Below are 16,320 nucleotides of genomic sequence, written 5' to 3'. Positions count from 1 at the left end.
ATGTATCTAAGATAACACCAAAATACAAACTCATTCGAATGCTTTCGCATGTTGACCACACCCTTTTTTAGAATGGATTTCATATTTCACCAGTGTCTTTGGATTTTGTCGGGTAATTTTAATGTTGTTGATCGAATTGCGCGCTGTTGCTGTTTTTAAGGTGCTGTTGCTAAAATTTCCGTTTCAAAATTTCAATCAATTTATAAACAAGACTGGCCTTCGCTTTAACAGATACTGAAGGCAGTAATCTCAAGCTATTTGTTGAACAATTATCTACCGAGTAAGTAAAAGGCTTGGAGTGGTGACCGAAAAATGATAAGTCTTTCCCCGACCAAAGGGAGGCATTATCAGGGGCATCTCGGGGGCTGAAAGCTTGCTCCTCAGTGGATGATAAAATAGTTTAGAACCCAGTTTGAAAAAGATTCCACGCCAAAATTCCATTGAGAGGAAACATTTAAAAATATATAAACCTGCTCTTATCAGCTGGTAGAGACCCGAATTAGCGGTGCATTGATCCTCAGGAGTCTCTCAGAAGCCGTGGGGTGCGAGGCGATTAGCGAGCAACGGTAAGTTTTTCCTCCGGTATAGGGGAAGGGGTTTATGGTGGCTTTGTACCCCCCCCCCCTCCAGCCTGACCCTTCTTGTTAAGGAAGATAATTTTTTAATAATGGTTTTGCAACGGTTATTTTTTAAAGAAAAACTGGTTTTGCAACGGTTATTTTTTTTTAAAGAAAAACAGGCACGGAAATATACTATTTTTCCTGATTTTTGAAAAACCTTGTTAATGAAAACCATAATTCCCTTATTATCGTCTTTTGGCTATTACATGCTTGGCTGATACACAGCTTATTACAGGATAACGAATGAACCTATAAAGCTACAGGGGAAAAACTATAGCTAGGCTTTGTTATAATCAGGAGATCAGGACCTGTTTACATTGTACAGTGTGTGGATATATATACAGGAAGCTCGTTATACCAGGCACGTAGCATCGGGGAGGGGGGGGGGGGGGCAGGGGGGTTCCCCCCACCCACTTTTTTGCGCAGCAAAGATTTTTCTTAAATTTATATACAAAAAATTGAATGAACATGGATTCCCCCCCCCCCCCATTTTTATGGGACCATGTAAAAAAATTGAATTGAAAAAAAGAAAATAAGGAAACAAACAGTCAAACTGAAGATTTAAAGATTAAAGGTATACACCCCCCCCCCCCCCCACGAATTAGGATTTTTTCAGGATTTTGTAAAGTGACCTCCTCCCCCCCTTTTTCTTTGCTTGTCAAGATTTTTTGGATCCCTTTCCACTTTCAAAAACGATGCTAAGTGCCTGTATACAGGTCTCTCTCTCCCTCTGTCTGCCCGTCTCTCTCGCTGTCTGTCTGTCTGTCTGTCTGCTCTCTCTCTCTCTCTCTCTCTCTCTCACTCTCTCTCTCTCTCTCATCCAATACGTATTCACAGATTCACTAAGTGCTACCGAATTTTAAGTAATCAGGGATTCACTGGGTGCTACTGTTGGGATATTTCGTCAGCTTCATCACGGGAGACTCACAAATATGTTTATTTGGATTAAAACTTATCCCAGCTTTAATAAGCTGTCAATCGTATTGTGTTATCACCACATCCAAAATTTTGTTTGTGTAGCATAAGCATGTTTGATAAGCAGATATGATTTTTTAAACCCCTCGCAGCGAATAACACACCTATGTTTTAGGGATATAAACATTCATATAACGGGGGCAAAACCTTCATATGTCTACGTGATGCCCCAGATTTCGTCACCGTTTGCCTAGTCTCTTCTATGTAACATTCTCTCTTTTCTCTGGAGTATTTAGAAAGGTGCTAGTCGTCAAGAGAAGAAAAACTAAACCGAGGCTGTCAGACCAAGACAAAGGTTCATCCCACTCACGGCGGCAGAGAGAGGCTTCACCGCGGATCCGGCGCACGCCACCTGGATTTGAAAAACCGCACATCTAAGAGAGACCAGTTCATGACGTCATGCCCGATATCATCGCGTGAGGAGCAGTGAATAGCTTTCATACAACATAAACGTGTCTGTGGATTACCAAAGTCAGGGTTCACTCAAAGAACGGATAATTATTCAACACAACAGAGGGATCGGAGGACAAAGCCTTGATTTTCAGCTTTAGAATTCCCGCGTGTCTCTGTATATAGGATCTAGATGACAATTCACGGGGTGAATGCCGCTGTGATGAGCTATCGGGGGTCAGGGTCAAATGGAAGTAAAGGTCGAGGTCAGTCTATCAGTGAAAACAACGTGTGCAAAGTTGTCGTTCTTGGCTGTCCAGGGGTCGGTAAAACGGGTGAGTAAATTAACCCTAACGAGCTCTCTTCATTGATGGTTGACCTTACTTTGAAATCATGACAGATAGCTGCAAAATTATTTCTTATATGAATTTTAAATTAATTTCAAGAAAATTTTGGCCATGACTAGGACAATCAGATTTAAAAGAGTAATTTGTAAAACTGCAATATAAAATGCTTGTGATGTACTAAAATATTCTAGACTAAAGGGGCACTGGTCATGAAGATAGTGTCATGTAAATTTTGCTTGAATTTACTGGGTGGGTGTGAATACAAAATTTTCAACTTGACAACAGTTGTCATGTTGTAAATTTTGTATTTACACCCACCAAGTAATTTAAAAATTACAGCATGATACATGTAATAGGCTTAAATAATGTTCTTAAGATGAAGAACTATGTATAAAAATATTGAAAAAAAATCGAACTTTAAAACTGAAACACTTTATATTTGGATTTTTTCTTCACTAAATAATATTCTATGGCTTAAAAATAACATGTTCAAAATTTCGAGGCACATGTTATGGATAATTTGTTGACAATCCATCACTCGGAACAATATAAAAACAAAAATGGGGTCATTGAAAACTTCATTAGGGCCTAGTACTTTCCAATTTATTCAGCAGATGAGATTTTTATTCATCAATTTTGTTGTTGACAATTTCATTTTAAAAAATGGCAATTATTCTATACTCTCTGTTAAATTGTACCATGATAAACTCAGTTTGTACAGACCACGGCAGTATAAAGAAACATTTTTTTGATCAGCGTATTTCTAGAGAATTTTTAAGAGTTGGAGAAGCGTGCATGGATTCACAGAACAAACTCCCAGGAATTCTAATGAACCGGGCGGTACTGGTCTTAATTAGCTTCAGATATTAACTCTTGATAATAATTGTTAAATATAAAAAGGGGAAAAGCTCAAACGCAGTTTGTCTATTCCCGCCACGATTATGACATTCCTAAAAGGAATTAACCTCTTTCATAGAAAATGGAGAACAGCAAAGTTTTAAAATCGTCTAAACCTCAGCTAATTAATTGTCTTTTTTTGTGTGAATAAAAGCATACGTACAAGATATATTCGTCCATCTTTCAGCTTTAACTGTGCGGTACTTGACAAAGCGCTTCATCGGGGAATACTGTCCAACTCTTGGTGAGTCTTTTTTATCTGGCCTTTGTGACTTAAATATGAGAGAGAGAGAGAGAGAGAGAGAGAGAGAGAGAGAGAGAGAGAGAGAGAGATTACGTTATGATTTGACTTCTTAAAATGTATAAACTTTCAGATATGCCATGGTTGTAACTTGAAGATTGCATACTCTTATGATAAGGTCTTCAGCGAGGTCAACAGAGGGTTGATTTTTAAAGATTTTTTTTAATTCGATAAAATCCCATTTTCCGTGATTATATGTGAAACTTGTTTTAGATTTCCTGAGATACGCACAGACAGGCGCTGGTGATAAGAGGGGCCCTAGAACGATTCCTCATTGATTCCCTCCAAATTATCACCGCCACAAAAAAAATAAATTTAGGTCAAGGTGATATTAAACTGTTGGAATGGGATTTTCACAGCAAGTTCTTGATTGAGAAATTATAGGATGTATTTTAGATTTAAAGAAAAAAACCAATAAAGTTTTCTCTAGTTTTCCGCAGCCGCATTCCCGAAATAGCATTGCATGCAGCTTTATAATAAGTGCACTTAATTTAAAGAATTGTTAATTATGGTTATGAATGAGGTATGAGCAGTTATTTCAGGAACATATTTTTAAAGGTTGTGTTTTAAAACTGATTTAACCGACATTTCAATGCGTAGTGATTTTGACATCACTCGCTATGACCCATGGAATATCAGAATCAAACGAACTATTTAGCTAAGACGCTGATAGAGTGACATTCTCTCACTAACAATGACATTCTCTCACTGACAGTGACATTCTCTCCCTGACAGTGACATTCTCTCACTGACAAAGTGACATTCTCTCCCTGACAGTGACATTCTCTCACTGACAAAGTGACATTCTCTCGCTGACATAATGACATTATCTCACTGACAAGTTGTCCACTGCCACCGCCTAAAGTGTCGCTTGTTATGTCCTTTACTTTTAATCGGTTTTGATTACTTGTTTATATTAATAAGACTTTATAACATTTTTTTTCATACAATGTATGTCTAATTCTTTATTTTATATACATGTATAGTAAATCTCTCTCTCTCTCTCTCTCCACGCCAATGAATCCTGTAGAGATTACTGCCGATTTCAGAAAAATACAAGTTTTATTTTATTACGCACCAATACGTACAGAACTCCTTATAACATGTGACCCCGTGGAGACGATTAGCCATCTTCACTTACTCCTTAGAGCGCTGTTTATACATATCAAACCTAGTACACTCTTACAGAGGAAATTCGGACGTAATTCTCTGTACTTTTAACGCTTGTTTTAAGCTAATCGGTGAATGTACTTGTTTATTAATTGCAAACACAGATCAGCTAGATCACTGTGACTTCGGAAATGAGCCGCTGAGCCGCCAGTAGATTAGGTTTTAATCAGCCTCAGAACGGTGAACAAACACGACCTAATCGGAGAATAACTGGCCGGAAAATTAACGCTGGGGGGAGGGGAGATACCGGCTCACACTCAGTGACCCCGCGCGGTCACGGGAACTCTGTCTGATGAGGCTAGGGGGATGGAGGGGGTTGTTCTCGGGTTGGCCGGGTGATCATGTATAACGCCATCCTAATAGCTGATAACGACTCACACCGTCTTATCCCGACCCTGGTATCCAAATTTGAAAATCCTTCACACATCAACGATGTTTTAACGGCATTTATTGCATTGTATCACGTGCAGTGGCCGCCATGTTGTTTTATTCATCCTCCCGGGATAATCCAATAATCCAGTCTAATGTACTTGTAATCACTCACGGTAATCCAAGTTCTAATGAAGAGGCCGACGCGGTGCAGCTTGTATTTTGAGTTTTAATAAATAAACTATACATGACCTTCTTATAGAAATAGAAACATAAGTATGCCGATGTATGGTTTGATTGTGAAGATTTCTCACGTAATGTAGGCCTATATGAGATCTCACGTAATGTAGGCCTATATAAGATCTCACGTAATGTAGGCCTATATAAGATCTCACGTAATGTAGGCCTATATAAGATCTCACGTAATGTAGGCCTATATAAGATCTCACGTAATGTAGGCCTATATAAGATCTCACGTAATGTAGGCCTATATAAGATCTGGTCGATTGTTGTTAATGATCTAGTCGAGAATATTTCACTCATATCTAGCTACTTAGTACATCCTACTCCGGATATATTGAAATTCAGGAGACCATGCAAATTATTTCAATATATCCGTATTACTGTAGTCGGTTGGTAGACGGTGGTTGTAAAGTCAGACCCTTATATATTTTGAAACGGTCCCTTAATTGCCATAAACCAAACAAGTGGTCCATGTTTTGGGGTTGATTTAACAGAAGTAAAAAAAACAAAAACAAAAAAACGACCTGAGATTAAGAGGGCTAGAGATGGTAGAATTTATAAATCTCCTTTTGGAGGAGGCCTTTATATAAAGATATAACTAAAGAATGAATTTTTAATTTTAAAGCTGCAACTTTTGGAATTTTACTTTACTATTTGATACTCAGTAGTTTAAGGCTTAACAATCTTAATCTCAATTTTAAGGTACATGTACTAGTAAATCTGATGGATAATGTGTCGACCACTAAACCTTTTAAAGAGAAGGCGCGTACATTATTTGCAGAAAAATAGAAATGTGTGATTTTTATGACATTCCTAGGATTTTAATTCCTTTTGAAGTTAAATTCCCAATGACCTTTAGACAAACAGATGCATGCTTGAGATGAAACTTACAGTAAGACTGTTTGTACATGTAGCCGTGATTCATGGAGTACTCACCGACAGTACCTGTCTGTGAAGACACGTGGTTCTATTGCTGTGGACACCGCTAACAACCTTAACATGATCTTAGAAAATCAGCAAAAGTTTGGATACTAATAGATTGTAATTGTTGTCAAATCTTACTCATATTGAAAAACTTGCAATAACGCGAACTCTATCAGTCACGTGATGTCCCTTGTGACCCACGTGATCATTTGAGGTTCCGTAAAATGGAGATGACATAACTCGCCAATAATTCTTTATACATGTATGTTATAAAAAATAACGAACCGCGTGAAGATCAATGACCGATAAAGTAGGTCAATGAAGCTACATGACGTCATATTCGCTCCCTTTCTTGTGATGCCTTGTAAACTTGAAAAATTGACGTTCTAGCCTAACTTAATCTGGGAATGTACGGGCGGTCAGAGTTATCGACCCTTTAAGAAGCGCCAATCAAACGTCAAATGTCAAATCCAGATTACGGCATTATCTCTTTTAGCCAATGAAACTTCTGCAACAAAGAAGTCTTTGATCCCATTGTACTGTATGTAGTAACTATTATATTAGCAATTTCAGTCCTTTTCTATAAAATTGTTCACTGAAATAATTGGGAGGGAATATTATTAAAGAAATATTAATGGTATCTTAAAAGCATTCCCCTGTCAAACAGCCATCTTCGCTAGCCAAGAGTTTCTGGTCCCGGATCAGAAACAAATATCAAAGGTTTCTAGTGAAAGTCTAATGTAGCTTCACGGCAGGCATAATAACGTTAACTAGCAGACACTTGATATTGAATATTAGCAAGACTCGAGAGGCACTTGACACGTCTATAGCCCTAGAAACGTAAAACACCGAGGATTCAGAACGGCCGTATCGTCATATATTGATGTTACGTTGTACTTACATTATATTAACAAGATGTTAAGTATGAAAAAAATCACTGAGTGCGCTGTAATATATCAGGTGTAACATCGCCGAGGCGGTCGTGTTTATTTCATTGTAGTTGCTGTTTATATCACCGATAAACCAGTGAGATACACGTGGTGATGAGTTACATACGCTGTGAAGATCCACGGTTCGGTGTAAAAAAAAAATCCACCTCAGATATAGGTTCCCAGTATCTCGGCCATCCAGTGCTTTGTTTACTGTTTGATCGTGTCTGATACAATCCATTTATTGACATTTATTATAACTAAGTTTTAAAAAAACCTGGGTCATAATTCTGATCAAATATCATATCTTTTGAACACATCGTGCTGATAGTAATGCACTCACAAATCTGTTGTTATATGTCCTTTCGAGTTTATTTTTACAGTCGCAAAAGACTGCATAGGTGCATACAGCAATAAATACTCTGAACACACGTCCTCACGGTATAACTAAGATTACAAATAATTAGATTTTATAAAATGTGCCCACTACAGACAGTAAGGAGAAATCAAGTACCAAGAACAAACGCATTTTTTAATCTATTAATCCTTTTAACTATTAATCGAACCTATTATGAAAATTTATTGTTTACTAAAATACCCAACGTTGCCTCATGTTGACGGTTCCTTTATATACTTGTAAATGTACATACATGTAAACATGCACGATGGTCCTTCATCAATCTCTTCTAGAACTTTTTTCTAGAGTTCAAATCTAAACTCATAAATCTTTATACGATATCATCAGATAACGATCTACATTCCCTACATGTAGTAATCTATTACTCATACATAACTATCATTGATATCTTATAACAAAATGTTACACAGATAGTATTCAACAAAAAGAAAATAAATTTTGTGGCAAATCAAGAGCCAAGCTCTCGCTCCAGATAATGCCTCGGTGAATGTACTTGTATAAACCTTATTATACACCCTCTCTGCCAATTCCTCTTAACAAATCTTTAAATTTAGATACACCCTTTGTAGCCACAAACTTTGGGGTTTACAGCTGAAAATCTAAACCCCTATAACAGCAAAACAGGCGTCACGTGATGTAACAGGCGTCACGTGATGTAACAGGCTCTCCAACGTCTCTATTTGAAAAGGAAGTTTAATATAACAAATTAAGATTATACCAAAATGAAATTAAACACGCAATTCAATGCGTGGCGATTATGGATCAGAGGACCTACAATACAATTTGTAGATGGCACACCTTTTTAAAATTGAAAATGCTATCATTTATTAATTCGGACTGCGATTTACACAGAAGTGAGGCCTATAAAATAGGTCTTGAATTTATTTTAGTCTCTTGAAGTGATATTATTTCAATCAATGTATTCAGCATCCATAAGGTAGCTGATAAAAAAAATAGCATTTATTCAATAGGTCGTCGTATGTTGCAAGTTATGTTGTGCAATGCATCCAAAATGTCTATACCTCGCGCCTGAAGTACTAATCTGACGTTGTTATCAATTTATATATTGTACAGACAATGAGCGTTATTGGTTTAAAAAATCGAGTTAATATCAGAGTCGAAGACTGCGTCATATTAAGCTACTCATCAACGTCAGCTAAGGAAAAATTACGCGTCAAAACAATCTTTAACAGCTTATTACGTGTCAACATTAGCAAGTTACTCTAGCATTAAACATTAGGTCAGATTTCGGAGGTGGGGAGGGGTCTCTGATGTATCTAGTATTTCTGTTATAGTTATTATTAGTAACTATAGCACAAGTGCAAATGTCTAATTTTTACACGTGCAGGATTCGTTTAACTTAAGGAGATGTCCAATTAAAGCATGCATTACAGTGTAGTCTGCTGTTCAAGGATTCTTTTCATCCTTTTTAAAAAAAAATGTTTGATATTATTGGAATTGATCAAAGCAATCATTTAGTAAACAAAAAAATCAAACGATTTTTTATGTACTTTCAAGAGCAATTTTTCTTCATACATGCCATGAAATCGTTTATCTTTGTCAAAGTTTTAGCGATATAATTGTTGGGAAGTAACACTTTGTGTGATGATAAGACAACGATAGATGTAATAAATTCAGATGCGTGACATAATGATATATATATATATATATATATATATATATATATATATATATATATATATATATATATATATATATATATATATATATATATATATATATATGTCGATAGTATGAATTAATGTGCGATTCTAGATTCCATTCAACATCATGAGGAAATTTTTGGGCGCCGTCAATTGCAGTTTTTTACTATGGGAGGCAGTGTAGCTCCCAAGTCGTCCTTCCGAATTTTTTCAGACCTGGAGCTACAGACCTGCAGCTAGGATATTCTCAAGATTTCAAGATAATCCAAGATTTCTTCATTGTCACGTCATCTGATATTACCAAGAGAAAATCGCATTCTCAAGAACGAGAACACATTTCTTGTGAAGAGATCCTTAATGGGAAATGTTAACATCTTTTATATATTCGGAAGTATTTGGGACACCTCAAACAGTTAACGCTATCATTTAGGGTACATTCACAAAATCCCCGTATACTTAAGCTTTTTATGTTTAGCCTACATGTAGTATTGAAACCTGAAGTTTATAATGCTATGACAAAATGTGAAAGTCAAATATCAAATTATAAACAAGATACGGAGTTTATAATTCTTTGTTTTGTAAACAAAGCTCTAATATTGTCATTTTTTACACACATATATATATAGTATTGGTGTAAGTTTCAATCAAATGTATCTTTCTTCTGTTAATAATAATATTTTGGAAGATATTGAATTAGTTTAAATTATTTTTACGTGTCATTTTGTCTAAGAAATGGTAATTCTCTACAATACATTTTTTGTAAACAACTATAAAACTCGAGCTTTGTTTACATAACAATCAATTTTTACCTCTGTATCTCGCTTGTAACTTGACTTTAACATTCAATATAATGGTCAATCATTTAAAATGCACCAGTAATCCATATTATACATAAAAAATAAAAATTTCATTTCAAATCGTGTCCAGTGCCTTTAATGGCGTGAAGGACATATTAAAAGGATATGTAACGTTAACGGGGGTGGGGAGTACCTTTACTGCTCTCGAGACTTGGCCTGTCCTTCCTATAGTACGAGTACTATAACTGTTATACTGATTTATGTCAGCACATATGCAGGCATGATATGTAATTAAAGTAATTAAACCAAAAACATGGCTCTATCTATGCTGTGATTGTGAATAAGGCTACGAAACTTGAAATGGCATTTTAACTTTTAAAATGGGAAACAAATGTCTTGAGCACAAAGAACAAACTATACCATAAAGTGGATTCTGTTCACTTTTATACGACACTTCAAGCAATCAAAATTACACTTCAAGCAATCAAAATTTTACCAATTTCTTTAAAAAAAAAATGAAAAATAAAATAAATAATAAAAATAAAATGAATAAAAACAAGACGAGATTTTTTGAAGGCTATACGATTGCAATAGAGCAGACCCTGCCAATTCTTATCATCTCTTACCGGAAACAACGCACCGAAAAAAAATTCCTCAAACGAATGGAAAAAAAATACAGCTGCACTTTCTGAGCAAAAAATTAATACATTCCTGTCAAAGAAAAAGAAGAGTTGATATAGTAATTGATATTCCCTTTCAATATCCGTGGTATTTAAGATCATCTTCCATTATCTTTGCCATCAAACTTAGTAACCGGAAATCTAATGAGCCTCGCTCTTATATAATAGTTTCTAGTTTTACTTTCATTGAAAGAGACAAGATGTCAGAGTGGAACCTCTCGTACATTTAAAAGAATTCTTCCCTTCACCTTCGATCAACAGATAGCGTAATTTGATTTCTTTCATGAAATAGTCAAGGACAGCAAAATGCATTCACCGATTTTCTGCAGAACGTCAGGTTTAATCGATATAATACGAAAACAAACAGGAACTGGTATTGGTGCATTGGGGTTTTATTAATTTGTACGCGGTGCCTGTTGTGGGTGTATGATGTTTTTGATATATAATAACCAATCACTCGAAATCTTAACATTCTCTATTTGTTGTTTTTGAAGGGTAAAGGGAAGATTTAAAATCATAAATTAGATGGTATGACAAAAACAATCAAATATTAAGAAAAAATGCATTTGAAATTAAAAATGCTAATTAATATCGAATCACCACGTTCATACTCAACCACACATATATACTCTTTACATGTATTTTTACAGGGAGTAAGAGTATTTACAAGAAGAATCACTATCACACATACATGTATTTTTAAAGGGAGTATTTACAAGAAGAGTCACAAATAAATAAATTTATACACAGAGTATTTACATCACACATATATAATATGTATTTTTACAGGGAGTATTTATTTTATAAGTAATATCACACATGCATGTATTTTTTTGGATATATGTAGGACCCAACATATTTTGTACATCCATCTTGTATATTTTCAGAGAGTATTTACAAGTTGCAGACGGCAATTGATGACGATGAAGTCAGACTAGAGATTTTGGACACCGCTGGCCAGGTACGTTGTCTGTCTTTCTGAACCTTCGTCAGTTTTTATCCATTCCCCTAAACCCTCTCATCTTAAATACGTCCTTTATTTCATGTTTTACATATTACATTAAATACGTCCTTTATTTCATGTTTAACATATTACATTAAATACGTCCTTTATTTCATGTTTAACATATTACATTAAATACGTTCTTTATTTCGTGTTTAACATATTACATTAAATACGTCCTTTATTTCATGTTTTACATATTACATTAAATACGTCCTTTATTTCATGTTTTACATATTACATTAAATACGTCCTTTATTTCATGTTTAACATATTACATTAAATACGTCCTTTATTTCATGTTTAACATATTACATTAAATACGTCCTTTATTTCATGTTTTACATATTACATTAAATACGTCCTTTATTTCATGTTTAACATATTACAATTGCACTGTGTATCATCAGTTCCCCTCTGATAATATAAGACACAGAACATCGCAGTCTTTTTGGCCCACTTAGACCATTATCCAGTAGTTTTCCAGCAAATGGAACTGATCCGATGAACCACTGTAGTAGTATTTTTCATAATTCATTCATCAAAGACTTACTAGTATCGGCCATAACTTAATTGACTTAGACACGATTTGACTTAAAATTTTCAAATTTTATTTTTCCATTTTCAATGTTTATACTAAAAAAATATAGAAGTTTATAATGCTATGTCAAAATTTGAAAGTCCAATATCAAGTTATAAGCAAGAAACATAGTTCATAATTCTTTGTTTTGTTAGCAAAACTCGAATATTGTCATTTTTACATATGTGTTGTATTTGTGTAAGTTTCAATCAAATGTATCTTTCTTTTGTTGATAATAGTATTTATGAAGATATTGAACAAGTTTAAAATGTTTTTACGTGTCATTTTGTCTAAGAAATGGTAATTCTCTACATTACATTTTTTGTAAACAACTATATGACTCGAGCTTTGTTTACATAACAATCAATTCTTACCTCTGTATCTCGCTTGTAACTTGACTTTAACATTCAATATTTTGGTCAATCATTTAAAATGCACCAGTAAAGCATTTTATACATAACAAATAAAAAATAATTTTTTTTTTTATCTCAAATCGTGTCTAGGTCCCTCTAACATTTAAATGTGAAGCCATTGAATATCATTATGACTAAATTATCAATAAGGCATCAATAAGAAAACATTTGCACGTAATAATTAAAGTTTTTAAATGTATACAAATTCTGACCCAAGTCTAAACAGCTCTATGATTCCGGTGTTATTTTACAAAGAGTATTACTTTAGAAACACAACAGTTTTACTGTATTTGTTGTACTTCTTCATCCGTCTGTGATTGTATAGAAGTCTGTTTCTATTGGACAGGAGCCTGACCAATGGAAGGACGGGTACGCGTTGTGGGCGGACTGCTTCCTTTTTGTGTATTCAATTACGGACCGAAACAGCTTCGAAGAAATCATCAATCTTAAAAAACAGGTCGAAAACGTCCGAAGATCCACGAACATTTCCGGAATTCTCGTCGGGAATAAATTAGACTTGCTTCACGATCGCCAGGTTCCGGTGTCTGATGCCTCGGAGCTTGCTGACGAGATCGGCTGCAAGTTCTACGAGGTGTCGGCCGCCGACTGGACACAGGTAGCCGACATTGACGTCATGTTCCAAGACTTATTCCGGGAGTACAGACGTGCCAAAATGGCGCGGGAAGGCCGACAGAGAAAAACTAGTTCTTCTGTGAAGTTCAAGCAGGCAATCCAAAAGGTCATTTCCGGTAAAGCGCCGGTTAAAAAAACTCTTAGTGCTTGACCAATAATTATTATTTATTGATATATATTCAGGTTTATTTTTTATAATATGTATATATGTACATATAAATCATCTATGCAACTCGTTGGCAAGTGTTCATCTATTTCGTGTTATTGGAAAATGTTTTAAAAGTATTTTGTTAGGAATGGTAATAATACGAACTATTGTCAACATACACTTCACTTATACATTATAAAAAAAAGAAATGTCTCAACTCTTATAATATTCCTACCAATGTTGAACGCTTAAATGCATACTTATGACGTAATCGGTCGATTCAAAGTGTAATATGGCCGTGATCCCCAAGATGTCAAAATATTAGGTAGCGTTGGTCTTTTGAAATTTTCAATACATTATCCATGTTATATCAAGTGCTAATAGTATCATATGTAATTATATTTTGTTAATAAATGACTTTGGCCTTTGGTCTTACTCGTGACCTTACGGTCCTTGTCAGATATTAATTGACCGAGGACAAGGGTCAAGGTCAACCTACATTTGACATCGCCCGTCTCGATGTATAGTCACGAAAAGTCCGAAATAAAAGTCAAATACTGCTGTTAAATTTTGAGATTATCTGACAGGAATTTAACACTGTTGTTAACTCTAGCGGTATTGTTCTAAAAACAAATCGAATAAAATACATGCAATATCTTTGTCATAAATATCAATATTTCAGCAGTTAAAAGCACATCTTTAAATGGTCGAGAGAAAAATCCTAATTTGTGGCAAACTTTCTCAGTGGTAAGCAAAAAAAAAATCAAATTGTATGGATCAATAATAGAGCATCAAAATTCAAATCAAGATATGATCTTTTGATCCGCTCCCGTGTAACAATGCATGTATGTCTGCGGATCAAAGAATCTAAGGAGCTTATGATGCTGATCTCCACTATCTGTGATATATACGAATGTTTGTATGAAGCTGTGTTACTTCTGTATTACATCAGTGTTACATGTGTATTTCATCCGTGTTACTTCAGTATTACATCTGTATTGCATCCGTGTTACATGTACATCTGTATTACATCCGTGTCACATCTGTGTTTCTTCTGTATTGCATCCGTGTTACATGTACATCTGTATTACATCCGTGTCACATCTGTGTTTCTTCTGTATTACATCCGTGTTACATCTGTATTACATCCGTGTCACATCTGTGTTACTTTTGTGTAACCTTTGTGTTACATATGTATTACATCTGTATTTCTTCATAACATCTGTGTCATCTTTCTTCTGTGTCATCTTTTCTGGGTTTGCACACATTGATTCATATAATGAAATGTAATACATGTATATTATGTATTTACAAATATAAATATAAATCAATAAACAGACTCAGTGGTAAAAAAAAATGTATAGTGTTGGTTGTAAATGGATATATTTATAAACAGACCTGGTCAATGGAAATATTATAATAGATTTGGTGATAAATGGACATAGTAATAAATAGACTTGGTGGTAAATGGACATATTTATAAGTGGACTTGGTCGTAAATGGACATCTATACTACTATTTCAAAATAATAGACTCGATTTTTTGGGCTTTAATACCGAGATATCGGAAGATTACTAGTACTGTCTTTTGTTTTATATACTTTAAACATTATTGGTACTTGAAGATTACCAATTTGCTTTTATTTTTTCTCAATCAAGCTTCGCTAATTAAGAATTAACGAGAATTCCTTTACAAAATCCGGAAATCATCTGGTTTATTTGGAGTTTACAATCTTGCGCATGCGCATTACATTCACGCTAAATCTTTAGTTTATCTTTCAACAATATCAGATTTGCATGGATAAACTCAGAAACGATATTACAAAAACATAAACGTGTAAATTTTCATTGAAAATTTGTCATAATTATATTATGTTCATCAAAGGAAGTACGGGAAATAACTCCGGTGCATTTAATATGAAAAACCCCGAATGTCAACATGATGTGTAAATTCGAAGCGAGTTAAAAACGTTGGTGAAAAAGTGTGGAATTCTTCATTAATATGAATTAAATCTTTAGATGAAAGGTATTTACAGCCCTTAAATGGTTTGTTATGAATAAGTTGACTGTTATTTTCAATGCAACTTCATTAATGTTCACAAAAATTGTTTCGGAGCTATTCTGCAATAGATTTATTGTAGATCAAAAACAATAGATTTATTGTAGATTAAAAACAATAGATTTATTGTCAATCAAAAACAATAGATTTATTGTAGATCAAAAACAATAGATTTATTGTAGATCAATAACAATAGATTTATTGTCAATCAAAAACAATAGATTTATTGTAGATCAAAAACAATAGATTTATTGTCAATCAAACACAGTGCAGTGAACAACATGAGAAATAAGATCATCTGTCTAACAATTAATTCAACAACTCACTACATTCACATTAATCTCCCAGGTACAATTATGACGGCTAAAGATACGCTGCCCTAATTATCTTGGAATGATTATCCAGACAAATAACATATGAATATGAAATACTTAAAAGTAATTTTTTGTTATAATTATTCAAAATATTTTAATGATAAACCCATACACACACTCTCGTATATACAAATAAAGAAATTAACAAGATAAAAATAGCAAAACAGAAAACAATAAAAAGTTAAATAAATTATGTAAAAATTTAAGCTATATACACATGTAGAAATAAATTAAAAAATAATGGTGTGAAATTAAATAAAAAATTATATTCATTGGTAAATTCAGCCACACATGACTTGTATTGTAAAACTGTGTTAAATACAGGAACAGGTGCTCTAAATACACAGACAGACAGACAAACGGACAGACGGACAAACGGACGGACAG

General features: G+C 34.3%; 1 protein-coding gene across 2 annotated transcripts; it reads left to right on the top strand.

The window, feature by feature from the left end:
* The first annotated feature begins 255 nt into the window (after positions 1-255).
* Positions 256-13,590, top strand: LOC105342031 (ras-related and estrogen-regulated growth inhibitor). Of its 2 annotated transcripts, none has more exons than XM_011448813.4 (5): positions 256-566; positions 1,832-2,320; positions 3,417-3,473; positions 11,612-11,685; positions 13,067-13,590. In XM_011448813.4, the coding sequence occupies exons 2-5, from the start codon at positions 2,179-2,181 to the stop codon at positions 13,502-13,504; spliced, it is 711 nt and encodes a 236-aa protein (XP_011447115.2). In that variant the 5' UTR covers positions 256-566; positions 1,832-2,178; the 3' UTR covers positions 13,505-13,590. The 2 variants fall into 2 exon arrangements, with proteins under 2 accessions (XP_011447115.2, XP_011447114.2); XM_011448812.4 differs by having other exon boundaries at positions 1,825-2,320.
* The last annotated feature ends 2,730 nt before the right edge of the window (positions 13,591-16,320 follow it).

The sequence above is a fragment of the Magallana gigas genome, chromosome 9 (assembly GCF_963853765.1).
Source record: "Magallana gigas chromosome 9, xbMagGiga1.1, whole genome shotgun sequence".
Taxonomy (NCBI): domain Eukaryota; kingdom Metazoa; phylum Mollusca; class Bivalvia; order Ostreida; family Ostreidae; genus Magallana; species Magallana gigas.
Note: the sequence above shows the minus strand (reverse complement) of the source record. Positions and strands in the feature narration are given on the sequence as shown.